General features: G+C 42.7%; 1 protein-coding gene across 2 annotated transcripts in view; it reads left to right on the plus strand.

Moving 5' to 3' along the window:
- Window positions 1-18,470, plus strand: part of NIBAN1 (niban apoptosis regulator 1) — a 317,062-nt gene extending 298,592 nt beyond the window's left edge. For both annotated transcript variants that reach the window (XM_069231510.1, XM_069231511.1), the window contains 4 exons: window positions 1,732-1,842; window positions 9,037-9,144; window positions 14,555-14,666; window positions 15,395-18,470. In XM_069231510.1, the coding sequence (XP_069087611.1) occupies window positions 1,732-1,842; window positions 9,037-9,144; window positions 14,555-14,666; window positions 15,395-16,809 (1,746 nt within the window). In that variant the 3' untranslated portion in view covers window positions 16,810-18,470. The remainder of the gene's footprint in view (window positions 1-1,731; window positions 1,843-9,036; window positions 9,145-14,554; window positions 14,667-15,394) is intronic.
- Window positions 18,471-22,769: the final 4,299 nt, after the last annotated feature.

Here is a 22,769-nt window from a genome sequence, read left to right on the forward strand (position 1 = left end):
GCTGCTGAAGGGAAAGAAGCAGTAGTGTGAAGGAGTTGTGAAAAGCATCTTTAGACTAGCCAGAAAAATACCATTGGAAACTTAAAAGCCAAAAATGCCCCAAACTCTCGCTCCTGGTGGCTGGAGCATTGCACCAGGAAAAACAAACCCATAAAAATAGGTTCATCGGGCCAGAGATATTTTAACGTTGGCATCAGCCTTTACTGTGCCTGGGCACACCATGGGCCATAAGCTGCACCCTATAAACCCTGCGCGTGGCATCACATTTGCACATAGTTTGTGGTGGTACCTCGAAAGGGCATGGATACCACCATAAGTGTTTGTTGCTTTGTAGGGGGCTGCCCGGAGTTGTGCCAGACTCCATAGTTGCTTGAAAAAACGTAGTACTGTTAGTCTCCCTAGTCCCAGCATCAGTAACTCTGGGAGATGTTTTCTTCAGTTTCCAGCAGTCCAGGGGCTGACTATATGATGTGTCCCAGGGGCGCCCTAACTGTACGATGTGCTCTTGGTGTGCAAAGACCTGTAATGCCATTGGAGAAGGGAACTTAGACAGTGCGTAATGTCACTTCTGATACCCAGGAAGTTTTTGTGAATCAACTTCCAAGCATTTGTTTGTGGCTGCAAAGGAGCAGCCTGCTTGCTGCTGTAAATTAGAAAGGTGTGTGGTGTATTACGTTTTCCTCTGGTGTCTGGCTATTAGTACTACTGTAAAGAATGAAGGTTTGTGATATCTTCTTTTCCTCATGTATCTGTTGGAGTTAAGGAGGAAGGTGAACGGTGTCTTGCTTTTTCCTCACATGGCACCTACTGTATGAGACGGATGATGTGTGATGTCTTGCTTTTTGTCATGTGCATGCTGCTGTAAACCATTTAAGTCTGTGGTCTCTTGCCTTTCTTTCTTGTGTCTATCTACTTCCACCGTAAGGAATGTAGGTGTGTGCTGTCTTGCTATAGCCCTTGCAACTCGTAAGGTAAAGCACAATGTTTGCAGCTTCCTGTGGTCACAAATTAAGAAACAGTTATTGACTTCAGGGTGCAGGCAGCAACTGTGCGCCAGGTATGAACTCTCAAAAAGGGAGGTTTTGCTCTCCTGTGCAGGCCTCCATCTCAGCATTCAGTTATGTCGCTTAGTAAGTTGCCGTTGCATTAATAATAATGAGGCATGCAGCTTGTGTATCACTACGCACAGCCCCTAGCAGACCAATGGATTAGATAATATTTCACTGCGCAGAGGATCATCATCTACTCCTACATGCTGTCATGGTGGATTCTTCCAGTTTAGAACTAAAGTGCTTTTTACTGTTTGCTTTTGTCCTCAAGGTAAATTTAAGTATTGTGTAAGTGAGAAAAAAGGTATTATAAAATGCTAATCTTGTCTCAGCAAAAGTGCCGATATTCTTGTTTTTATCAACTGGGTATCCCTAGGAGATTTGTGTGCAGCACATCCTTCCTGAAAAAAATATGCATGTTAAGAAGTTATACAAGTATTATGCTTGTATATATTTCTGGAAAGAGTTTAATACTTGGTGGGAGTATAATATATGTGTTTAAAACACTGATAACTTTTCAGTCATAAACAGACTCTAAGTGCTAAGGCAGTGGTAAGTGCCCATTACAGTGCTTGTAGAACACTCCAGTAAGCATCCGGCGAGTGAATATTGTTATTTTTACATCTAAGTGACCTGTGATTTTACAGAATATAATAGTTTGTGTGTCTTCTAACCCCTTCAGCTCATGGAAAATGCAGTGTATACATTCAATCAACTCCTCTTTCACGCCAGCAAAGGAGACTCCCAAAAAATGTCAACTGCCATTGAGAAAGTGAAGATGCGTGTTCTGAAGGTAACTTGGAAATGTACTGCACCTGAAAATATCTGTGTTTTTTGGACATGTATAAAAGTCATGTTTAAGGTGCTGCTTTAAAAATTTTGGTTTGAATTAGTTTAAAGGATAGACATTTATGTGGCACCAAAATGAGTATATTCCAACAACATTGTGACTCTAGAACATTAGGTCATGCAAGTAGAAGTGTTGTGGTAGGCTGTTCTAGAGCCAATTACAGTGTGTTCAAACTAGAGGACCTTCTGCTTAGACCTGAGGGTGAATAACGGCTGAGAGAATTTGACCTCTGCATGTAATAGAGTTTCAGCATGGATGAGGTAGCTTTCCTTTCCAGCACTGTTGTCAAGAGAATGTGTGAAGATTTCCAGCTAGAGTGGAGTTTATCAAGCTTTTAGGAGATGCATAATCTTTCTGTGTCACATGCCATGGCAAAATGGGCAGTCACTTGTAGCTCTTTCACAGCATGGAAACCTGCTCCAATCTTAATGATGAGGATGTGGGGGCTAAGATGATGTCCAACTCTGGGTGAGCAAGAGCATTGAGTACGAACAATAGATTTCTATTTCTTATAGGATTAAAACCTAGGCAGATGATTGATGCCCTTTCTACTTTACATCAGGCCTTTTTCCTAGAGCTCATTCGCGTGAGGTCAAGAAACTTTGAGTGATGTTTACTAACTCTGTGGTTAAAAGCAACTTCTACAAATTGTATTTCCTTATAAAAGCATAAGCTTGTTCCCAATAAGTGAAGAACTTGAAACTCGAAATACTAGGCAAAATTATCAATACATAAGCTCACTCCTCAACTGCGTTTTAAAACAGGCAGCATGTCATCTGGTGGGTCTGCATGGGGGGGGATAATGAGTTGTAGACCAATAAGAGAGGAGCTTTTACCTGCCTTAATATCACCACACCAATTGACTCCATCAACTTCAAGGTTTGCAGGAGTCTATGGCCAAGATACCTCACTCACAGGAGTCCTAGAAGTTCCCATACGTGAATTTCCATTCATTACACTAAAGGCGATTGGTCTTCCAGGACATTTTGACCCTCATTATGAACACGTAGGTCTGGGTCGCCATGCCGGCGGTGGTGGTATTTGCCGCCACCGGTATGGCGGTCCAGACTGCCATATAATATACGTGGCAGCACCGCCATTGGAGTAACTCCGCCACCACCAGGCTTCCGCCACCAGGCAGGCTGGCAATGGCGGAGTTACATATCCAACAGGGCAGCGCCGCAAGCAGTGCTGCCCGCCGGATCCCGATAAAGTACCTGATTCCACCAGCCTTTCCCTGGCGGTTTACCCCGACATACGCGATGGGTGCTGCTGCTCCCGCCACACTGCTACATTGCCGCTGGCTCCATGTGGAGCCGGTGTCAACGTACAGGCCCTGCATTCCGCCGGCCCAGCGGAATGTTCATAATGTGGCCGGTGGGGACCTCGGCGCGCTGGCGGTCTTTTGTTGACCGCCAGCGCCAAACTCGATGGGTTTTCCCGCTGAGTTCATAATGAGGGCCTTTATGTCAAGCGCAAAACCAACACAGAAGCGTCTCTGATCGCATGCCTAATAATAAAAGAAGTATCATGAATAGACAAAAGATTTTTAGGTGTTTTTTAGCCTTCATATTCAGTTACTTTTTTATATTTTTATTTTTTAAATATTTGTAGCCACTCTTGTTTTTTTTTTTAATAACTTTTTTTTATTACTTTTGCAATATGACAAAACTATTCAGGATAAAAAAGCAAGAAGAAAACAATACAATAAAATCAGCAGGCAGTATACGTGGAGGCAATATCATTCACAAGTGGAACTTCAGTAGAAGTGTAGCCCAAACCACAGAGGGAAGAAGACAAGCCCATGGGAGGTTCAGCCCTGCCGCAAAGCCCATGCACCGCTCTCCATGACAGTCACCCAAGCACCCATCCACTCTGAAATAGACTACAACATGCCCACACAGTCCACGTCAAACCCCATCACTGACGCACCATCTCACCTCATTGAGCAACCAAGCCTGCACCTCGACCAACACATCATAACATGCACAAAGTTCAGATTCCACACACCAGAGGGCAGGTCAGCCTCAATACTATCCTGTTCAGTAATTCCCTAATTGGGGAACCACTCTCTTGAGTATCCATGGTATCCCATTAGTAGGACAACCAACGAGCCACCCATTGCAGCTGCCCTGTTACATAATACAATTCCAGATTGAGGACTGCCAAACCACCCTCCAGCACCAGCAGGCATTATTTCAAAAGTTCCATATGGTGTAGTGATGTGCCCCAATATAAGGACAACAAAACACTATTGAGCTCTCAAAAGAACTTCCGTGGGAGCTCAAGCAGAAGAACCACAAACAGAGGAGACTGGGCAGGACAGCCATCTTGGATACACCAACTCTGCCACTCACAGAATGCGGCTACGTTGGCCAAAGTCTCACTGGCCACTATAATCCAGCAATTGTGCAGCCACAGTTGCCCTCATACAGCAAATCTAGCGACCAATAGAGACCCCCCAGGTATCAAATAGTGTACCGCAGTGCCTGGGCCATAAGTCGAGGACTGCCCTCTGCCATCTCCTCCTGCAGTAGATGCACACAAGACTTACTCTAATTAACCATTAGCCCCGAATGGCAGCCAAACTCCGTGAAAGCCGCCACCACCCCTGTAAATCAGAGTCCTTCTCCCCCTCAAATAGAGTAACATATTGTTCACATATAAAGAAAAGAACTTGTCAGCAAGGCACAGTCCACAGTAGTGATGGCCTAACCGAAACGTATGAGCATATGGCTCCATTGCCAGAGCAACTAATTAGGGGGACTAGGGGACAGCCCTGTGGGGTACCTTGTTCCACTGCAAGAGCTTCTGATGTCAGAGGGCTGGGGCGAGTTCTAGCAAGCGGATAAGTGTAAAGGAGCTTCGTCCATCTGACCATGTAATCGATGTGGCAGCCTGTTTCATAATTCTAACAGTCCTAATTGTTATGCGAAGTTGGCCACCTGTAGGAAATGAGGTAAAAGGGGCCATTATGCTTACGTGTGTAAGAGTCAGTTGACAGCTGAAACTAGTAGCACTGACACTATCCAGCAAGGACAGGAGTTGCAGGAAGGTTTTAATCAGATCATTTTTAAAGTAATGGATGCTTCAAACATGGGAGCAGAGTGAGATGGAGGTGTAATATGAATGCCTGCCTGTTAAGTTACAGTTGGAGAGAAAGTAGTGTGTGTGTTCCAGTTCTCCTCATACATTGATAGGGGATAATAACTGGAACACTGTTTTTGGGAAGGATCAAATCACACTACTTAGACTCAACATTAATCCAGTGAGTTATGGGGATGTGAATGTGGATTTGTTGGGTTATGTACAGATGAACATTGTATTCAAAGTTAATGAAACTGTAGGCAAAGTTTACATGGCAAAAAGAGGTGACAACCTTCTAGGTTGGAGGCATAAGCATGATTTGAGGATTATTTTAAATCCAAATTCTCCAGAACAAGTTATGATGGTGGTGCGTGTGAGTGAGGATGCAGATATTGTTGACTGTTATCCTGATGTGCTCACCAGCAAACCAGGACTACTACAGTGTTTCAAGCATATAATCTTTTTGAGGACGGAGTGAAGTGGTTGTTCACAAAGTACACAGAGTTCCTAATATGATGATGAAACCAATCAAAGAGGAACTTGACAGGCTGAGGAAAGTAGGGATGATTGAAGAAATGTAATCCTCAGAATGGTTTGGCCCCAGTGGTCTTGGCATCTAAAGATGGAAGGAGGAACATTCAAATGTGTGTGGATCTCTGTGACCTGAATAGGAATATTTGGGTAGACAGACAACCACTCCCCAACATATCTGAAGAATTGTCATTGTTTAAAGAAGCACAGGTATTCAGTGTGTTTGATCTATCCTATGCTTATCACCAAATATTGCTACACAAGGACTTGAGACATCTAACTTCTTTTGTTACTCCTTTGGGAGTTTTCTGTTTTATACTGATGCCTTTTGGATTGGCATCAGCTGCTGCTTGTTTTCAAAGGGTGATGAGGAAAGTCCTTGATGGAGTGAGACTGATTTTATATTTCTAGGACAACATATTGAATTACGGTAAGAATAGGATGGATCATGACAGGACATTGGAGCAAGTGTTATAGAAGTTGCAAGTTGCTGGACTTAAGGTGAAGAGAGAGGTATCAGTTCAGGGTAGGTATGGTTGCGTATCTTGGCCATACTATTTTGGATGGAGGCATAAGCCCCAAGCTGGATTTGGTGAAGTCTGTGGTCAAATCACCTGTACCTGAGAACAAGGAATAATTGAGATCATTCTTTGGTCTTGTAGAATGCTATTCTAAATTTGTGGAGAATTTCACTTTACTGGTACATCCTATGTGAGTACTTCTCAGGAAAGGGGAAAAGTTTGATTGGAAATAGAAATGTGTGGCAGCTTTCAAAGCAGTAAAACAGCAACTATGTAAGATGCCTACATTAGGACATTTTGATGTGGGCAAAAAGACAATTTTGACAGTAGATACCAGGTTATATGGTCATGTGTAATGTTAGTTCAGGTGAGTGACAGTGAAGAAAAGGTGGTGGTGTTTGCCTCCAGAACCCTAGAGGGTCTTAAAAATCATTATTCTGTGATAGAGAAAGAGGCACTGGCATACACATGGGCAATTCAGCATTTCAAGTTTTACCTGTGGGGAGTATCATTTGTGGTACTGAGTGACAGTAAGCCTTTGGTCTATGTCTTATCATGAAAGGATAGCAAACGTGTTACTCCCAAAATAAACAAGTGGATGGAAAGTGTGGAGATGTTTAATTTTGAGGTGAACTATGTTAAGGGAAACAAGTACAAAGTGGCTGATTGTCTCCCGAGGCTGCCAATTGAGAGTGAAGATGAGGAAAAAGTTGAACGACAGGAATTAGGGCATTGGGTTGGCCAGGAGGCTCTGAAGAAGGATGAGTGGGAGCTGGTGAGAAAGGATGATGAGCTGTATAACAAGATCAGCAAGTTTGTGATCGGTGGTTTCCTGGCTACAAAGAACTTAAGTGAAGATGAGACATTTTCGGGTTGTCCAGGATGAGCTGTACTTAGAATATAATGTATTATGTTGGTGCACCAAAAAAAATCCACTTGAGGGTCTAAAGAGTAAACTGGTGTGCCTGGCCCATGATAGTCACTGAGGTAGAAATTTGACGAAGGCTAGATTGCGAGAAATATATTGTTAGCCAGGCATGGACAGGATGGTAGAGGATGTTGTAAGCGACTTTCTTATGTGTGCACAAACCGACAAAACTAATATTGTGAGACAGTCACTGTTAGAATCTGAGAAGATACATTCTGAGCCGTGGCAACAGCTTGGTAAAGATATTGTGGGGCTGTTGGATTGTTTGAGAGTATCTGAAAGGTTCTTCTTGGTTTTGGTTGATCATACCAGCAAATGGATTGTTGCTAAATGCTATGGCATAATTACTTCAAAGGAGGTTGTTGGGTTTTTGAGAGAAGAATTTGTCAGAGAAAGAATAGCCAGGTACATGGTGAGTGACAATGAAGCTCAGTTTGTGTCACATGAGTTTGGGGAGTTTTTGAGTGTGCTATGGGTGTGGAACATCAATGTACGCCACTTCATTATCCTCAAGCAAATGGTTTAGCTGAAGTCATGAATAAAATGGTAAAGGGGTGTGTGCAGAGGGTGTTGCAGAATGGTGCATCTGTGAAAAACACACTCAGAGAAACAGTGTGGGCTCACAGAACTACACCGAATAAAGTAACTGGGATTTCTCCTCCTGAGGGGTTAAGAGGCAGGGTTGCAATGACCAAACTCTCTCCAAACACTGGAAGTGCAAAGGTGCATGAAGATGGTATAATACAAGAACATCAACTGGCATACAAAAAAACATGACGAATGGTGTGTCAGTGACTGAATGTATGTCTAAAAGCCCAGGTCTGTGAAGAAAGGGGAATCTAATATTATGGGTCCTTTCAGAAAAAAGGAGGTTAAGCGAGATATAGTAGTACTTGAATCGGGTGAGGCATGGAGCATGTTAAAAATAGTTAAGTTGGTTGAGAGTGCACCCAAAAAGTCCAGTGGTAATCTCATTAGTTCTGGGGGTCATTTCTCTGCTATTCGGAATCCCCTAACTGATCTCAGGAGTCACCAGAATAAGAGGCAGAGAAAGAAACCAGGATGGTTAAAGGATTTTGTTTGAGTGTCATGCATATTTGTATTATTCTTAAAAGCCTTATATTACAATACTTTTCTTACTGATATAGATACAGGTATGTAGTTTTCTTATGTTGTAGTTATGTTGAATTTGTGAATTTACTGCTAGATATTGTTGTCTGGTCAATACACGTTTGGGCATCAATTGTGTTACATTTTTGTTCTTATATGCACAATTTGTACTAAGTACACTTAAAGTTCTTTTGAATTTTTCTTATATTTTGGTACGATTCTCGTATAAAGCGCCCCGGGGTCAATTCACGTATTAAGGGCCGTCACATCTGAGAAATGGGCATAATTTTTAAAAATTATATCTTGACATGGATGCAACTGTCTGATTTCGTTCACAATAAAGTGGCACTCATAATGTCACACAAAGCTTGAAATGTCACACATAAATGCACTACACACATGGAAATGTCACACTTAAGCACACTGAAAACTCAGCAGCTATGCGCCATCTTGCGGGCTGAAAGAGTCTCCCGGAGCAGAGGACCACCTGTAATACAGCGCTCCGTCCACAGCCCCAGACTCTCATTCGGAGGCACACCAGGGCCTTCACACATCCTTAGGAAGCATTCCTGTGTCGGCGGGATCAGGTGCTGTCTACAGAAGCAGCCAAGGGGGTTCGCGGGCGGCGGAGAGCTCAAGCCGTCTGCATCCCCAGACCATGGCAGCTCTTGGTAGCCACTCTTCTTCATGTTCTTTATATTAGTTTGAGCATTATGATGTCCCTTTCAGGGACCATGAATCAAAAGCTGTTCTAAAATGTTGGTTCTGATGTTAGTTTTATTGGTCGCATTTTTTTGCACATGGCAAATACAGGCATGCGTGTGATGTGAATTCTAAATGTATTAAAATACAAATCCGTAGCCTACAGTTCATTAATATTTATTTTGTGTTTTATGTACATTTGCTTATAACATTACTTGTTTGCCCAAATCTGACTTGCCTGGGTGTTTGTGTTGACAGCAATACGACTATGACAGCAGTACCATCCGGAAGAAAATCTTCCAGGATGCACTGGTTCTGATCACAATGCCCACCATGCAGAGGACACTGGCATCAACGTGCAAACCGGTAAGTGGTTGCAATGATAGACTAAACAATGTAATGCTTAGCTATTAGGTGTCTCATGTAGCAGCAACGAGATGGCTTCTGACCAGCTAGGGGTATTTTGGGGCACTCTACCCTTCTAGAAGTATAATGACCATCATTGCACTTCAGAGGCAACAGTCTTAGCAAACGGCGCGTGGATCATGTATGGGGGTTATTAAGATTGGTAGGGTGCAATAGTTGGCAAAGGCTTCTTTGAGTGTAACCACACAAGATTGCCACCAGACCCTTCTAGTCCACCCAGTATTTCAAACTGCCTTGATCTGTGGCTCTATCCTGGTTACCAAAGGGCCAGTGGCACAAGTACAACAAAGTCCGAGCTACAGGTGGCCCCCTCAGCACAGTACCCGAGCTAGAGAGCGCGTGAATAAGTCCTGAGAAGGGGTCTCCATGCACTTTGCATGGAGGGAGTTCAAGCTTCGTTACGCCACTTCAAAGAGCTGCTGGTGAGTGCCCTTAGCGCCTTGAGACCCCCTGGGTCAGAAGCCGCGCTATATAAATGATGATTGATGATTGAGTCACGAGCTTTCATGAAATGAGGGCAGCAGCTCAATGAGCCAGCGATAGAAGCTTGGTGTCACACAGATTAAAGAATACCCCTGGGGCAAAGGACAGGCAACAAGGGTAAATGACTTTCACTACTTACAGAAGGATGCAGTACCTTATCTATAAAATCATCAAGTATATCCTGTCTCCCATCTTAGGAAATCCATCCACTGCTTCCTGTGACAGCCAGGTTTGATGTCAAGATACTGACACTGGTTTATGAATGTCTTCAAGGTGTATCTCGGACGAAAAACATCTACAAATATCTGCCTTCCATTTCATTGTTGTTGTCTAATCAACTGTTACTAACAGCCCCTAAGCAAACACAACCCTCAGCAGATTGCAGGATACTTAAACTCGCATCCAACCTCTAGAACGAATGGAACGTTTCTCCCTTCTGAAAGCATTAACTTTGAGTGCTCTGTTAATTCAGCGAGTCTTAACTCCGCGTTTGGTCACACGACTGTTTATTCCTCAAGTGTCTGAAAACCTGTAGCGTTTGGTGCAGGGACCTGCCAAAGTGCACTTTGAAAGAAAAAACTGAAAATTATTATAATGTTTGAAGGTTTACATAGTTTAAAATTAGAAAATAAATTATAACAGTGAGTATTTAGTTTTAAACCTTTTCTTTCACGTTACTCCACGCCCCTATTTTATTTCTTCCAAACTCACTTGAAATTTCACAAATTTGCAAGGCACTACTTTTGGAAATAGCCTGAAGCAGCACACGTTACAGCTTGCCCTCAATATTTAACATTTCACAAAATAATTGTGAGAAAATATGACTTTGTCTTAGTAAGCCCTGACCAAATTATTTTATGAGGGCGAAGCTGAGGAGGCGTGGATGCTCTGTGGCGATCAGTGGAGATACAGATGTTGAGGACCGACAGATACCAATGTAGTAGTGATCCTTACCGTTTAACACTGGATGACATTTGGGATTGAACGGGCAAGGTTAATGGCACTGAAGAATGTCCATAGTCGTTAATATACTGGCTAGTTCTGCTATGAGATGTGTTGGGCCTGCATATAGCCACAGAGTGAGAACAGGTATTGTATGTGGTTCTTAGGTTTGCACAAGCAATTGCTGTCTGAACATTTTTAGTGTTGGGGAAAGAGGCTCGGTGAGTAGGTGTGACTTTTCCCCGAGTGCCCGTGAAGATTGCATCTGGCGAATGTGGAAGAGGAGAAAAGCAGAACAGGTCATTGGCACTCCTGGTGCGCCTCGTGACTTTTTCAGGGTTTGCCTGCCACCCAGTTCTTCCTGCTCCAACCTAGACCTTATTGCTGGCGCCACAGTGCATGAGAAGAGAAACGTGCGTACATTATTGCGTATGAGACCCTAGCGCTTGGGAAAGTTCTTCTTTGAAAATACAGTACAAAGTTATGTGGTGTCCACAGCAGCTTTCAATGCAAACATCTCTCAGCTACAACAATATGATCCGAAATATAAGAGGGCTCTCGTGTTCTAGGCGCACTTTGTGATGCTCACTCAGAACAATACATGAATTCAGGACAAGCTTGCCGCACATGTCCTTGGTACGTTAGGCGCCTCTGAAGCATCGAGTTAGTGTTTTATAAATAGTTGCAGACAGAGCCTGGGCAGTCCCAGTGCAGTGAAATTCTTAATTTTCGTGAATCAGCTGCCTTGAGTCTAGTTACAGAGTGATTCCGGTGGCTGGGAAACAGTAACTCTAAATGAAAGTGATGGGAATTGACTGTGGTATTTTACTATCGCATCTGAATCAGAGACCTAAAGTGCAAGGTGAACATCCTGCCAGGCCTTCTCATCTCACTTTCATTTGTTGGTCCTGCATTTTTCAATACTATGTGAATACCAGTGAATCACTTATCAATCAATCTATCAATCTGTTTTATTTTACATGAAAAGTCAATAAAATCCATACAAAAAATAGTTTGATGTGGGATCTCCTTTATGACTGCTGTAGCGATCATATGATGGATGTCAATTCAACAAAATGCCTTGGGTAGTTAAAGTTCATCAAAATGCCTGTGGTACATTGTGCACCCTTCGATCATCAGTGACATATTGCTTTTGCACTGCATAGCCTAATTTTCTCTCCTTACTGGGCTAGCAATAGCGCAGGGAGGAAAACATGGTCCTTAGATCCTTTTTGCTTTATTTTTCCTGCCATCACATTGACGAATCCCGAAACAAGGGGTTGCAAGAGTAGTGCCAGAAATGTCAAAGTGGCATTCCTTGATTGACCACTCCTGACCATCTTAATGGCGTCCATGAGACAATCAGGCAATCAAAATATTGGGTCAGTAGAAAATAAAAAGCAATGTATTGGCAGTGCTATTGCTGAGGGAGGGTATTTTGCCCCAGCTGCACTACTTCATCCCCCCACTCGCCCCTGTCACCATGACTGTTAGTAAATCTAATTCTCGACTATTGCATACACTATAATTCTTGCTTCCCAGAGTGTCCTGTAAGAGCCTATCGGTTTTTGCATTATTTCAGTGTGAAGCTGGCACAGTGACTAGTCTAACATTTTGATTCTGTACTCAGACCCTTTTGAGGTGAGAATCTAGCTCCAGACAGTCTGTCTCCAAGGGCTTTATATGTTCTTGAGCTTAAAAAAATACTAGAAGTAGATGTAACCTTGATACATAAGAGCAGATGGAGAGAATGATTCATTCTTTCATAATATCAACTATTTCTATATATTGTATAAAGACAAAGCTGATAAGCACACATACATTTACACAATCTTCACCAGGCCTGCATTCTCGGGGAACATCACCATCAGAGAGGTATTAACTTTGGGTTTCAGGATACTCTTCTGTCACTATCTGCAGATGACGCACTGCTAATAGTTATTAATTCTATAAACCTAAACCCAATAATTTGTGAAATAATTGCATGCGGAAGATGGTCTGGGATGCAGATAAATTGGTCAAAATTGATTATGGCCACTCTTACTACTGCAACAGTACAACCTTTGTTCAACTTTCCCTTTACAGTGGCAGACAGATCCCACTAAGTACCTGGGGATATGGCACTGTACCAGTATGACACATGACAGCACAATGATTGTCAGGTGGATTAGACTGCCACTGTCACTAGCAGGCAGGGTGTTGTTGAATAAAATGGTCAAATTGCTGAAGCTTCTCAGTCTGTTTCTAAATATACCCATTCCTTTGAATAAGGCTTTTTTCAACCAATTGAAAACCTTATGATATGACTGGCGTGGGTGGGCTGACAGCCTAGGATAAGTTGGAATAGACTACAGTTGCCATACGACAAGGGTGGGTTTGCCGCGCAAACTTTTGAAGTTTACAATCTGGTAGCACAAGCTCAGTTTGTTCGACACTGGAAACACAACACCAGAAATGCTCTGCACTGCACACTTGAGAAAGGGGGTTGATTTAATCACTTCCGATAGAAGCAACCCCATATCTCCAGACCACTAGACCTATACGAGAGATTCACAATGTGCATTGTACCATATGGTTTCTCACACGTTAGCCTGTCCTGGCCACCCCAGTGTACACTCATCTTACATTCCCAATAAGCATTGTCACTCGTTGCAAATTGATCACACCTCCACCATAATATCGTAGCTGCACATGAAACAAATGCGCATGTTATGAGTTCTAGTCATAGAATGTAAGTTTAAGAATTTTCAGCTATATTTTGGGGGACTCAACCACTACAACGGCTGGATACTCCAATATGTGGCAAGATACACGATGTGACCTGCAAACCATTCCCGAATGAGCTGGCGGAGTGGTCAATATTGTGTTCTGACAATTTCTCAGCCAAGTTGAGTTAATAACCAGAATGTATAACGTAGTGGTAGAGGATTCCTGAGGAGGAACACAGAGGACTGTAGAATTGAGTTTTGACATTACGGACATGGTATAGCCCTCCTCCTGTCAGCAGATCGAAGATGTGTCCCCTATTGGAAAATACAGACTAATCCATTACAAATTCTTACATAGGGTATACTTCACTCCAGTAACAATGGCCCAGTACAGTCTCACGCAAAGCAGCAATTGCAAAAGTTGTGGGGGTCTGAAGGTGGATTTTATGAACTTAGCTTGGCACTGCCCTAGGGTTGCTGCGTTCTGAGGGACAACTAATAGACATGATGGAGGCTATGATAGGTCATACTTAGAAAATTACCCCTTGTGTTGCTTTGCTTAGTGAATGTGAAAAACATTGTTAATGGATATAGAAAACTGACCACTATAGCTATGCTTTATGGTAAATGAAAACTTGTCATGGCATGGAGGGGATGATCTGGCCATTGCTTCAAAGACTGACATCAAAGATATCACTTTATATGAAGAATTGTCAGAAACATACATTGGTACCCTTCCAAGCACATCATGACCTAAAGATTTCTGGTAACCACTGCAAACATATTTATTACCTCTAGCAAATGCATATACCTGGACATTTTCTACATGTTAAGGGTATGGAAAATTAGATTTATGCTTGAGTTCTGTGAATTACTTATGTAGCTTGCACATACTGCCATATAGTGATGGTTATACTATTACAGAACGTTTTGGGGGAAACGCAGATTCGAAATTGTTGCTTTGTAATGACATGTATGCCTTAGACCTATATCTGTGATGGCTGCTTAAACATAAAAATAAAAAACGTAATTACATTCTTCACCAGTGATATTCAAGTGTCCATATCAATAAACTAGTTTTCAATGGCCCCTTTTATCTTCTTACCACCACGTCCTGCAAAATGCTTTTTAGAGACATCATTGATTACCTGTGCCACCACATGAATTTTCAGTATCATTTCAAATTTAAAAATAGTTTTGTCCTTTATGTTTAACAGGAACTCCAGACCTTCGAGCAATTCATCTTTGCTGATTACACTAACGTGATACAAGTTGAAAATGTTTATGAAGAGATATTATTTGGAAAACTACTAGATGATACTATTAAAGGTTTGAAAATATTCTTACGGTGCTGCTCTGTTCTACCTAACATAAAATATCATAGTACAGGTTCACATCGTTACATCATGAGCATGACCATTGCAAGGCTGATTAATTATTTGTGTACTTCCTCCGCTCTTCTATGAAGTGACTGGTATGTGCTGTATAGAAGAGCTTCCGCATGAACAGTTCATTTAGAACTAGACACCCTTGCCCATTACACCTATCCTTACTAGTAAAAACCTCAAGTTATGCTATGGTTCCGGACCCTATATCATAGAGCAATGCCTTGCTGTCAACTAGTTTCAAAGGCCCTCTTGCCAGGATATTGTATTTTATTTTAAATCATTAACCTCTCTTCTAAAACCTTCAAGTATAACTTCTGTGTGCTGTTGTCATCTTTGTACCAGAGCCAATGCAGTATCATCTTGTCTCAATCCTGTAGTTGATGAGACCTATTTTGATTGATTCTGTAGCTTATTGTTCTCATTCTAGCAATACAACCCATTCATATCGCTCCTTTCTCCCTCATGAGAACAATCAATTTTTGTTTTGTTCCTGATCGAGTCAAACACCTACTCCTGTTTGTCTTTTGAGACACTTTAGGATAGAGAGGAGGTATAGGTATTGGTCACAATTCAAAGTTTGGTGAGTTTGCTTCGCTCCTCAGCCTACATGCAAATATGTATTGTCATTTCTCTTCAGATTTACAATGCTGTCTTCTTCTGTTCTTGCAGTGATCCAAGAAGCAGCCAGCCTGAAGAAGCACAACCTATTTGAGGATAGCGCACGCCTAGCTTCTGAAAGTGTGTCCAGTTTAACGGACTTGAAGACCCCCTCCAGTTCTGCTCCAGCCAGCCCTGAGAGAAAGCAGGAACAAGTCATTCACAAAATTGTGGACACTGTGGTTGAAACTAATGAAGTGTTTATTGAATCAAAAAGCACCCTTTCAGAAGAAGTTAAGACTGGAATGTCACCTTCACACATTGAAGAGCCGAATGAGAGGAAATCGCCAGAGAAGGTATTGAAAGCAGAATCACTTGGAAAAGAAGAGCCTCTTCCTAAAGTTGAAAACATTATCATTGCTCATATCACTGACAAACCAGAGTCCCCTGTGTTAACTGTCGAGCAGGAAGACCTATTGCATGTGGAGCAAAGAGAAAGGAAAACTGAAGAGGAAGGGCCTCGCCAAGAAGAGGGGCCTGATGTGGCTGTGGGCAACATTAATGATATCAGAAGCTTGCTGACGGTGACAGTTGAAGTACCGCCTGACACATCTCACCAGGACATACTGAAAGTCATTAGTGAAGGCCAATTTGTACAAATTGGGGAGGGTGAAGAGCAGGCAGATAAAAAGGAGAGTGTTGAAGAAAGAAAAAATACTGAAGCAGCAATTGAACAAATGAAGAAGCTTGAGCTGGACGAGAAGCAATGTGAAGTCCATTTAGAGGCAGATAGTTCATTGACCACTGCAGCAGTAGAAAGTAGTATAGGTCATCTAATGGATACAATGGTTACCAGAGAAATACATATGCATGACAAAAATGAGAAAGATATGAAGCTGTGTGGAACCAGTTTAGATGTGGAAAGTGAAAATTCAGTGATTACAGAGAAAGAAAGAGATCGCTCTCAATTGGATAAAGTCGTAGATACTAGAGAGGTGGAAAAGGAAGAAGAAAATACAATAGAAGTAGCAGTTGGGCAAGCCATAGAATCTGTGCAATTGGACAGTTGTGATACTTCCAGTAGACATGACCGTCAGAAAGAGGAACCTGTTCACCATGAATCTACATCTAAAAATGAAGATATAGAAACAGTCCCTGTACAGCCAGCTGCTAATGATGATAGCCTAAATGAAGCTGCTGAAGGTACTAACACAGTAGATGAAGCCTTTAGCATTTATGCAGTTGGAGCTCCTGATGAGGGTCCCCCTAGTGTCCAGGCCATGCTTCAAGAAGAGGAGCCCCCTGTTCAGGTTACATGTGATGAAACATCAAAATCCTTGGCTGAAGTACCAAGTGACCTTTCAAAACAGTCATGCGAGGATGCCTCTGTAAGCTTAGATTTCTCTAACTCTGCAGAAAGCTCCACACAAGCGAGTACCGCAGGCACCTGTACAGAGCACGTGGCAGAACCCAACGTCAATGAGTGAGCACTCTGACATAGGCCAAGCCCTCATCCCTGCTAGCTTCTTATTGTGCCTCTATGATAAGTCATGTCTTGTATGTAGGATATAAGTTAAACGGGAAGTCAGATGCATTCTTTGCACTTTCACTGTGTAGCGATAGTAAAATAGGGCGTTTTTTAACAAATTACATTTGTAATTTGAAGAATGGAGAGAAAATACATAAAAGAGCTCATTCAGATCAGGAATTCCATCAGCCCGTTTCCAAACACTATTCTGGTGGATTCCAGTGATCATCACTTGTAAGGAGAAAAATACAATTTATATAAAAGTTTTTGTCTTTCTTAGTATATCCTTTAATGCTTAGATTCAGTTGGATGCTATTGCTGCTGATTGGTTACACATGTTTGTAAACACTTGCCTTTTCATTTCCGCCTTTCTACTGGCATTCTTATCTTTTACAATTACTTTGTAAGTTCTTTAACACAGAAACGCTGCGGCAATATCCTCAATTGCAGTTTACACCGTAAATATGTTTGTGGTTTGTAATTTTTCAGCAAACATGATAATCGTGTTTACCGGTTTTGCTGTTGAAAGGTTTGATTAGATGGCTTTCTGTAACTTTCTGCAGTCTTTTGTGAAATACCACCTTTTCCTGTGTTTCTTCTAAATTCTACCGTCAGCCCCCATCTTAACATTCTGCTTTCAACTAGTCTGATGCCGAAATACCAAATGTCATTCTTTACCGTGAAAGTGCACCATCCCCCTAATATTTTGCTTGGCTTTGTGCTCTTCGAAAATTCCCATGCAAAGCTGAAACCTATATTTCACATAATGAGATAGGGAGGGATTGCACATTTTGGATAAGGTTCATTAGGAGCAATTGTTGAACATGAAGCCTGGACATACTTATGGGTAGCGGGTTACTGTGGTGGCCACTGGCATTCCATAGTATAACGTTTGTTATTTTAGCCTCTTCTATTTCTTGTTCTTTTTCTTGATCCGTTTTTCTTCCCTTCTGCTGTAAAACCCCCCATTAATCTCTGATGCTGTTAAGTAATATGAACTTTATTCCACTAATAAATATTCTGACTTGTCAATCCCCGAGACCATTACTAGAAGTAAGCACAAGCTATTTACCACTTTTTATAACTTATCAAGCAATACATATAGATGTACCTGGCTTGAACACTATGCAAAGGCTTCAAAGTGTACATCCAGGTTGTAAATGTGCAAAATCTAAGCTAGGTCCTCTGGCAAATCTATGTATATGTACTCTATTTTTGGAGGTGCTATTTTAATTGTGCAGAAGGTATGTTATGTCAGTGCAGGTAGAGTAATTTTCATGTGTATTAACTGTGTGACAATTTATATTGAATTTCATCTGTTTGAAATGTGCCTTATTTAATTTGGTCTCCCCTTTCAGACTTTGTCTTGACCATATCTTTTCTAAATTGTGAAGGGGCAAAAATGAGCCTTCGCTGACTCAGTATCTGAGCAGTTTCAGTCATGGTCTACGGACGGAAGCCACAGTCACCAATAGGCTGTGTTCACCAATGCCTCAAACGTGTGAACGTTGACAATTTCAGACTTGATTCAGCGCCACATTCACGCCCATTGGACCCTGATGAACATGATGAATTAAAATGTTTGTAATCTGTTCAAAATAAAGCACAGTTAACTCATTAGTTGTCGAAAGATATTTGCTTTATGTATTCGGGCCATAAGACAATGCATCTTGCCAGTTTGTTGTGGTGTTTTTGATTGGCGGATATTTCACAGTTGTGAAGTAAATTGAAACGTTTATGAGGAACGAATCATGCTATACATGAAAAAGACAGACTCACTACATAACCTAGACAACCCCTTGTGCACCAAGCACAACTAACCTACAAATATTAAACAATTAAAATATTCTAACAAGTGTACAACAAACAAGCATAGACACAAATATATACAGAGTTCTTCTTCCTGCACACTTAAAAAAAAAATACAGCACCTCCTGCTAACAAGTGTGACCGAAACAACTATCATCAGAACTCATCCTAATGCACGCACATTCCAAGCAACAACTCACGTGTTGCAGTTAGCATGCACTCACCAAATGATGATCATCATTCCTATTCCTATGTCACACGTATGAAATTCGAAAAGTACAACACATTTACCCACACAGCTCCAGATAGAGACACCACAAGGAAATATCACTGTATATGGAAAACATTATGCAGAGGGCACATTGTCTACCCGATTGTACACCTTCCAATGCACATCTACATTCCTAGTACCAACGCACGTACGCAGACTGATAGGAATTCAAACTCTCCATGCACACATTTTTACGTGGCAGGGGTCAGTCATGACCATACCCGGTAGATTTCCCTTGGCCATGAGGTTAGTGCCGGCATACCAGCTTGCTAAAGTGAGTGGGGAAATGGACAGACGATGTTCCACGGGTCTATGCTGAACCTGCCCAGCGACAATTTGTGCTTGTAAAGTTAGAATAATACAATAGTTCACGTTAGAGTCACAGGGTTTCAGGTGGGTTCCTTTCTTCAAAGCAACAAGCACAAGAAATATGAACCATTATTTTAAAAAGCTTTATTTGAAGCCAATGAAGTGTCATGTGTAAAATTATCATAGCTGATATTAAAATAAATGTATCAATTATCAAGAGCAAAGAGACAATTTTATAAATAGAGAGAGCATAATAGATTACATTAAATCTATAGTCAATCTTCTCTAATCATAAATAGCACACAAAAGATTTGACACAGTGAGGGGTTTGAATATGTCTTAATTGCATACCTGAACGCTGAGGGCGCTGCCTGGAAGGACAGTTTATATTTTTGAGAAACTGCAGCCTTGAGAGAAAGACAGGAAGTTTCCCTCTCCTCGAAAGGATCTTAAACCTTACTTATAAAATGATTTTCAAAACCAATGTGAGAAACTATATTTACTCATGATGTAACACTGTGGTTCCCAACCTATGGTCCAAGAAGACTCCTCAGGGGGTCCGTGACTGCTTTGAAAATTAACTAATATTAACAGATTATTAAAGTGTTTATAAATAAAGTGGCTAAATATACAACTGAAAATGTTAAAACATACTGTAAATATCTGATAGAGACTTACAGTTGCAGATTCCTTACCTTAGAATTTCCCCCAGGCGTCAGTCTAGATTCAGAGGTTTTTTTTCGAGCAGTACCCCTGCATGCTGTCAGGTGGCATCGGTCAACTCCATATCCATCCTTGGCCTCGTGTTTGCTGGATATGATGCTAGATATGATGCTGGATATGATGTTGTGGGTCATACATAAGCGCATACATAAGCGCCACCCCAGCGCGCTAACATCATTTATTTTCTTTCCACACCAGGCTACGCGCAGATCTGGAGAAGAGCTACTCTCAATAATTTTTTGACAGAATTTTGGACTTTGTCAATTTTCTTTTCAACTTTTCTGATGCATCAACGATGTCCAAGAAGACCGGTTTTAAGCCCTGCGACTCCTGCCACTGCATGATCGGTGGCGAATCTGCACCTGGTGTGTTTATGGTGCTTGCTCTCGGTTGAGAGGTAGGTCCCAAGACCACTCACGGAACCGCCACCCTTCCTCTTCGTCCCATTCCAAATCTTCGGGACACTCCGGTAAGAAGAAGAGTTGAAGAAGCACAAGCGCTCTTTGACTTCACCCCGTGGGTCGGGCGATGCGGGATAAGGAGCATCCTCATTCTGGGCCTCGGTCTTCGAAGCCTACTTCTGGGTAGGCTTCACACCTCTCCGACTTTACAGGAGCTGGAGCTAGCCTTGCCTAACTCAGAGTTTTACGAGACCATGCACCTCTTTTTTGGGAGTCCAGCTCTGTTGTTGCGCCCTGGGGCCTGCTTGGTTGGCAGGGGCCCCTTTGCCTTCTACACCAGGCGTTGCACCTCCCAACTTCGCTTGGGCCCGTGGGCATCGTCGACCCTATATTAATTGCCGACTCTGATATGGAGCCCAAACAACATTGCTCAATGCCGATCCCTTCTACAGCAGGGCCTTTGGTCCCTAGACTGGAATTAAACACTTATTCCTATGGGTCTGAGTTCAGCGAGGGTATGGAGGGATCATTGGACCCCTTAGAATACCAGATCCTATGGACTGGGCTCAGGAACTGGGCAAAGCCAGCAAGTTTGATACCTCACCTGATGCTGGTATACTTTCTCCCCCTACTGTGGCTACAGAGGAGGGACCTTCTTACTCCATGGTGGTGAGAAGAGCAGCCAAGGTCTTGGGCTGCCTCAGTGGCTTTCAGGGCTAGCATCCTGACAGAGGTGCTTCAGCCTGGGGTTTCCACATCCGAACCCCTTTTGCCCTTTAATGAAGCCCTTACTGATGTCCTGCTGGGAACATGGTCCAAGCCCAGCACAGGGCCCCATGTTAATAAGACAATCGCCTGCCGCAATAGGCCTGCGCCTAACAACCCAGCTTTCCTGACCTAACAACCTACCCCTGAGAGTTTGGTCATCTAAGCCTTGACCTCCCATGGCACGTTCCCATTTACTCCCCCAGATAGGGAATCTGAGACTAGACCATCATGGGAAGAAGATGTTTTCTTCCTCCAGCCTGGCATTGCAATCTGTGAACACCACATCCCTTTTGGCTGTTACACCTATAGTTTGTGGGACACAGTTGCGCAGGTGGTGCCACAGGTTCAGAGTTGGCCCAGGCCATTCTCACCCAAGCTGTTGCTAACGAGCGAGACACAGCTACGTTCACAATAGGTTATTGTTAGAAATGGTTTTTTTGTCAGGTTACCCTCTGTCCAAGCAAGAACCCTCACTCTAGTCGGGGTAAGTCACACACAATCCTAATTATCCTGTGTCCACCCTCTGGTAGCTTGGCACTGAGCAGTCATGCTTAACTTAGAAGGCAATGTTTAAAGTATTTGTGCAATAAATCATACAATAACACAATATAGCACCACAAAAATACACCACACAGTGTTTAATTTTTTTTATAATATTTATCTGGGTATTTGCAGGTCAAAACGATAAAATATGCAATATGAATTTGTAAAGATATCACTGAAAAGTGATATGAAGTGTCTTAAGACTTTAAAAAGCAAACAAAGTCTCTTTCAAGCACAAAGTACCTGGTTTGGAGTGGAAAATCTCTGCAGAAGGCAGCAGAGGAGGAGATGCGTGGAAAAATAGTGTGTGCGTCGGTTACGCCCCTTCACAAAAGGACTTGCGTCGTTATTTTCCACACGGGGAGATGTGTGTCGTTCTACGGGAAGAAAAATGGTGTGTGCGTCGGTTTCGCCCCTTTACACACGGACTTGCGTCGTTATTTTTCACTCGGAGAAGACGAGCGTCGTTTTCCGGCACACGGACCGCCTCCTTCTGTGGATCGTGGGATTACCAGATATCCCAGGGTCTGTGCGTGGATTCCTCGGCTTGGTATCCGGCTGCGCGTCGTTCCGGGTGGCTGTGCGTGGAATTTTCTTTCTCACAGCAGGCGTCACGTCGATTTCCTCTCTGGAAGTCGGGCGGCGTTGTCCAGGCGAGGCCGTGCGTCAAAGTTCCGGTCGCACCGCAGGCGTCGCATCGAGCGGCGTCTTTCTGGATCGGCGTGCGGTGAATTTTTCATTGCGGAGCAAGCTGTGCGCCGAATTTTTCGGCGCACAAGGAGTCCAGTTGAAAAAGAGAAGTCTTTTTGGTCCTGAGACTTCAGGGAACAGGAGGCAAGCTCTATCCAAGCCCTTGGAGAGCACTTTTGCAGCCAGACAAGAGTTCAGCAAGGCAGCAGTCCTTTGTAGAAAGCAGTCAGGTGAGTCCTTTGAGTAGCCAGGCAGTTCTTCTTGGCAGGATGCAGGATGCAGGTTCTGGTTCAGGTTTCTTCTCCAGCAAGTGTCTGATGAGGTAGGGCAGAGGCCCTGTTTTATACTAAAATGTGCCTTTGAAGTGGGGGAGACTTCAAAGAGTGGCTAAGAAGTGCACTAGGT

The sequence above is a fragment of the Pleurodeles waltl genome, chromosome 4_2, assembly GCF_031143425.1.
Source record: "Pleurodeles waltl isolate 20211129_DDA chromosome 4_2, aPleWal1.hap1.20221129, whole genome shotgun sequence".
Taxonomy (NCBI): Eukaryota; Metazoa; Chordata; class Amphibia; order Caudata; family Salamandridae; genus Pleurodeles; species Pleurodeles waltl.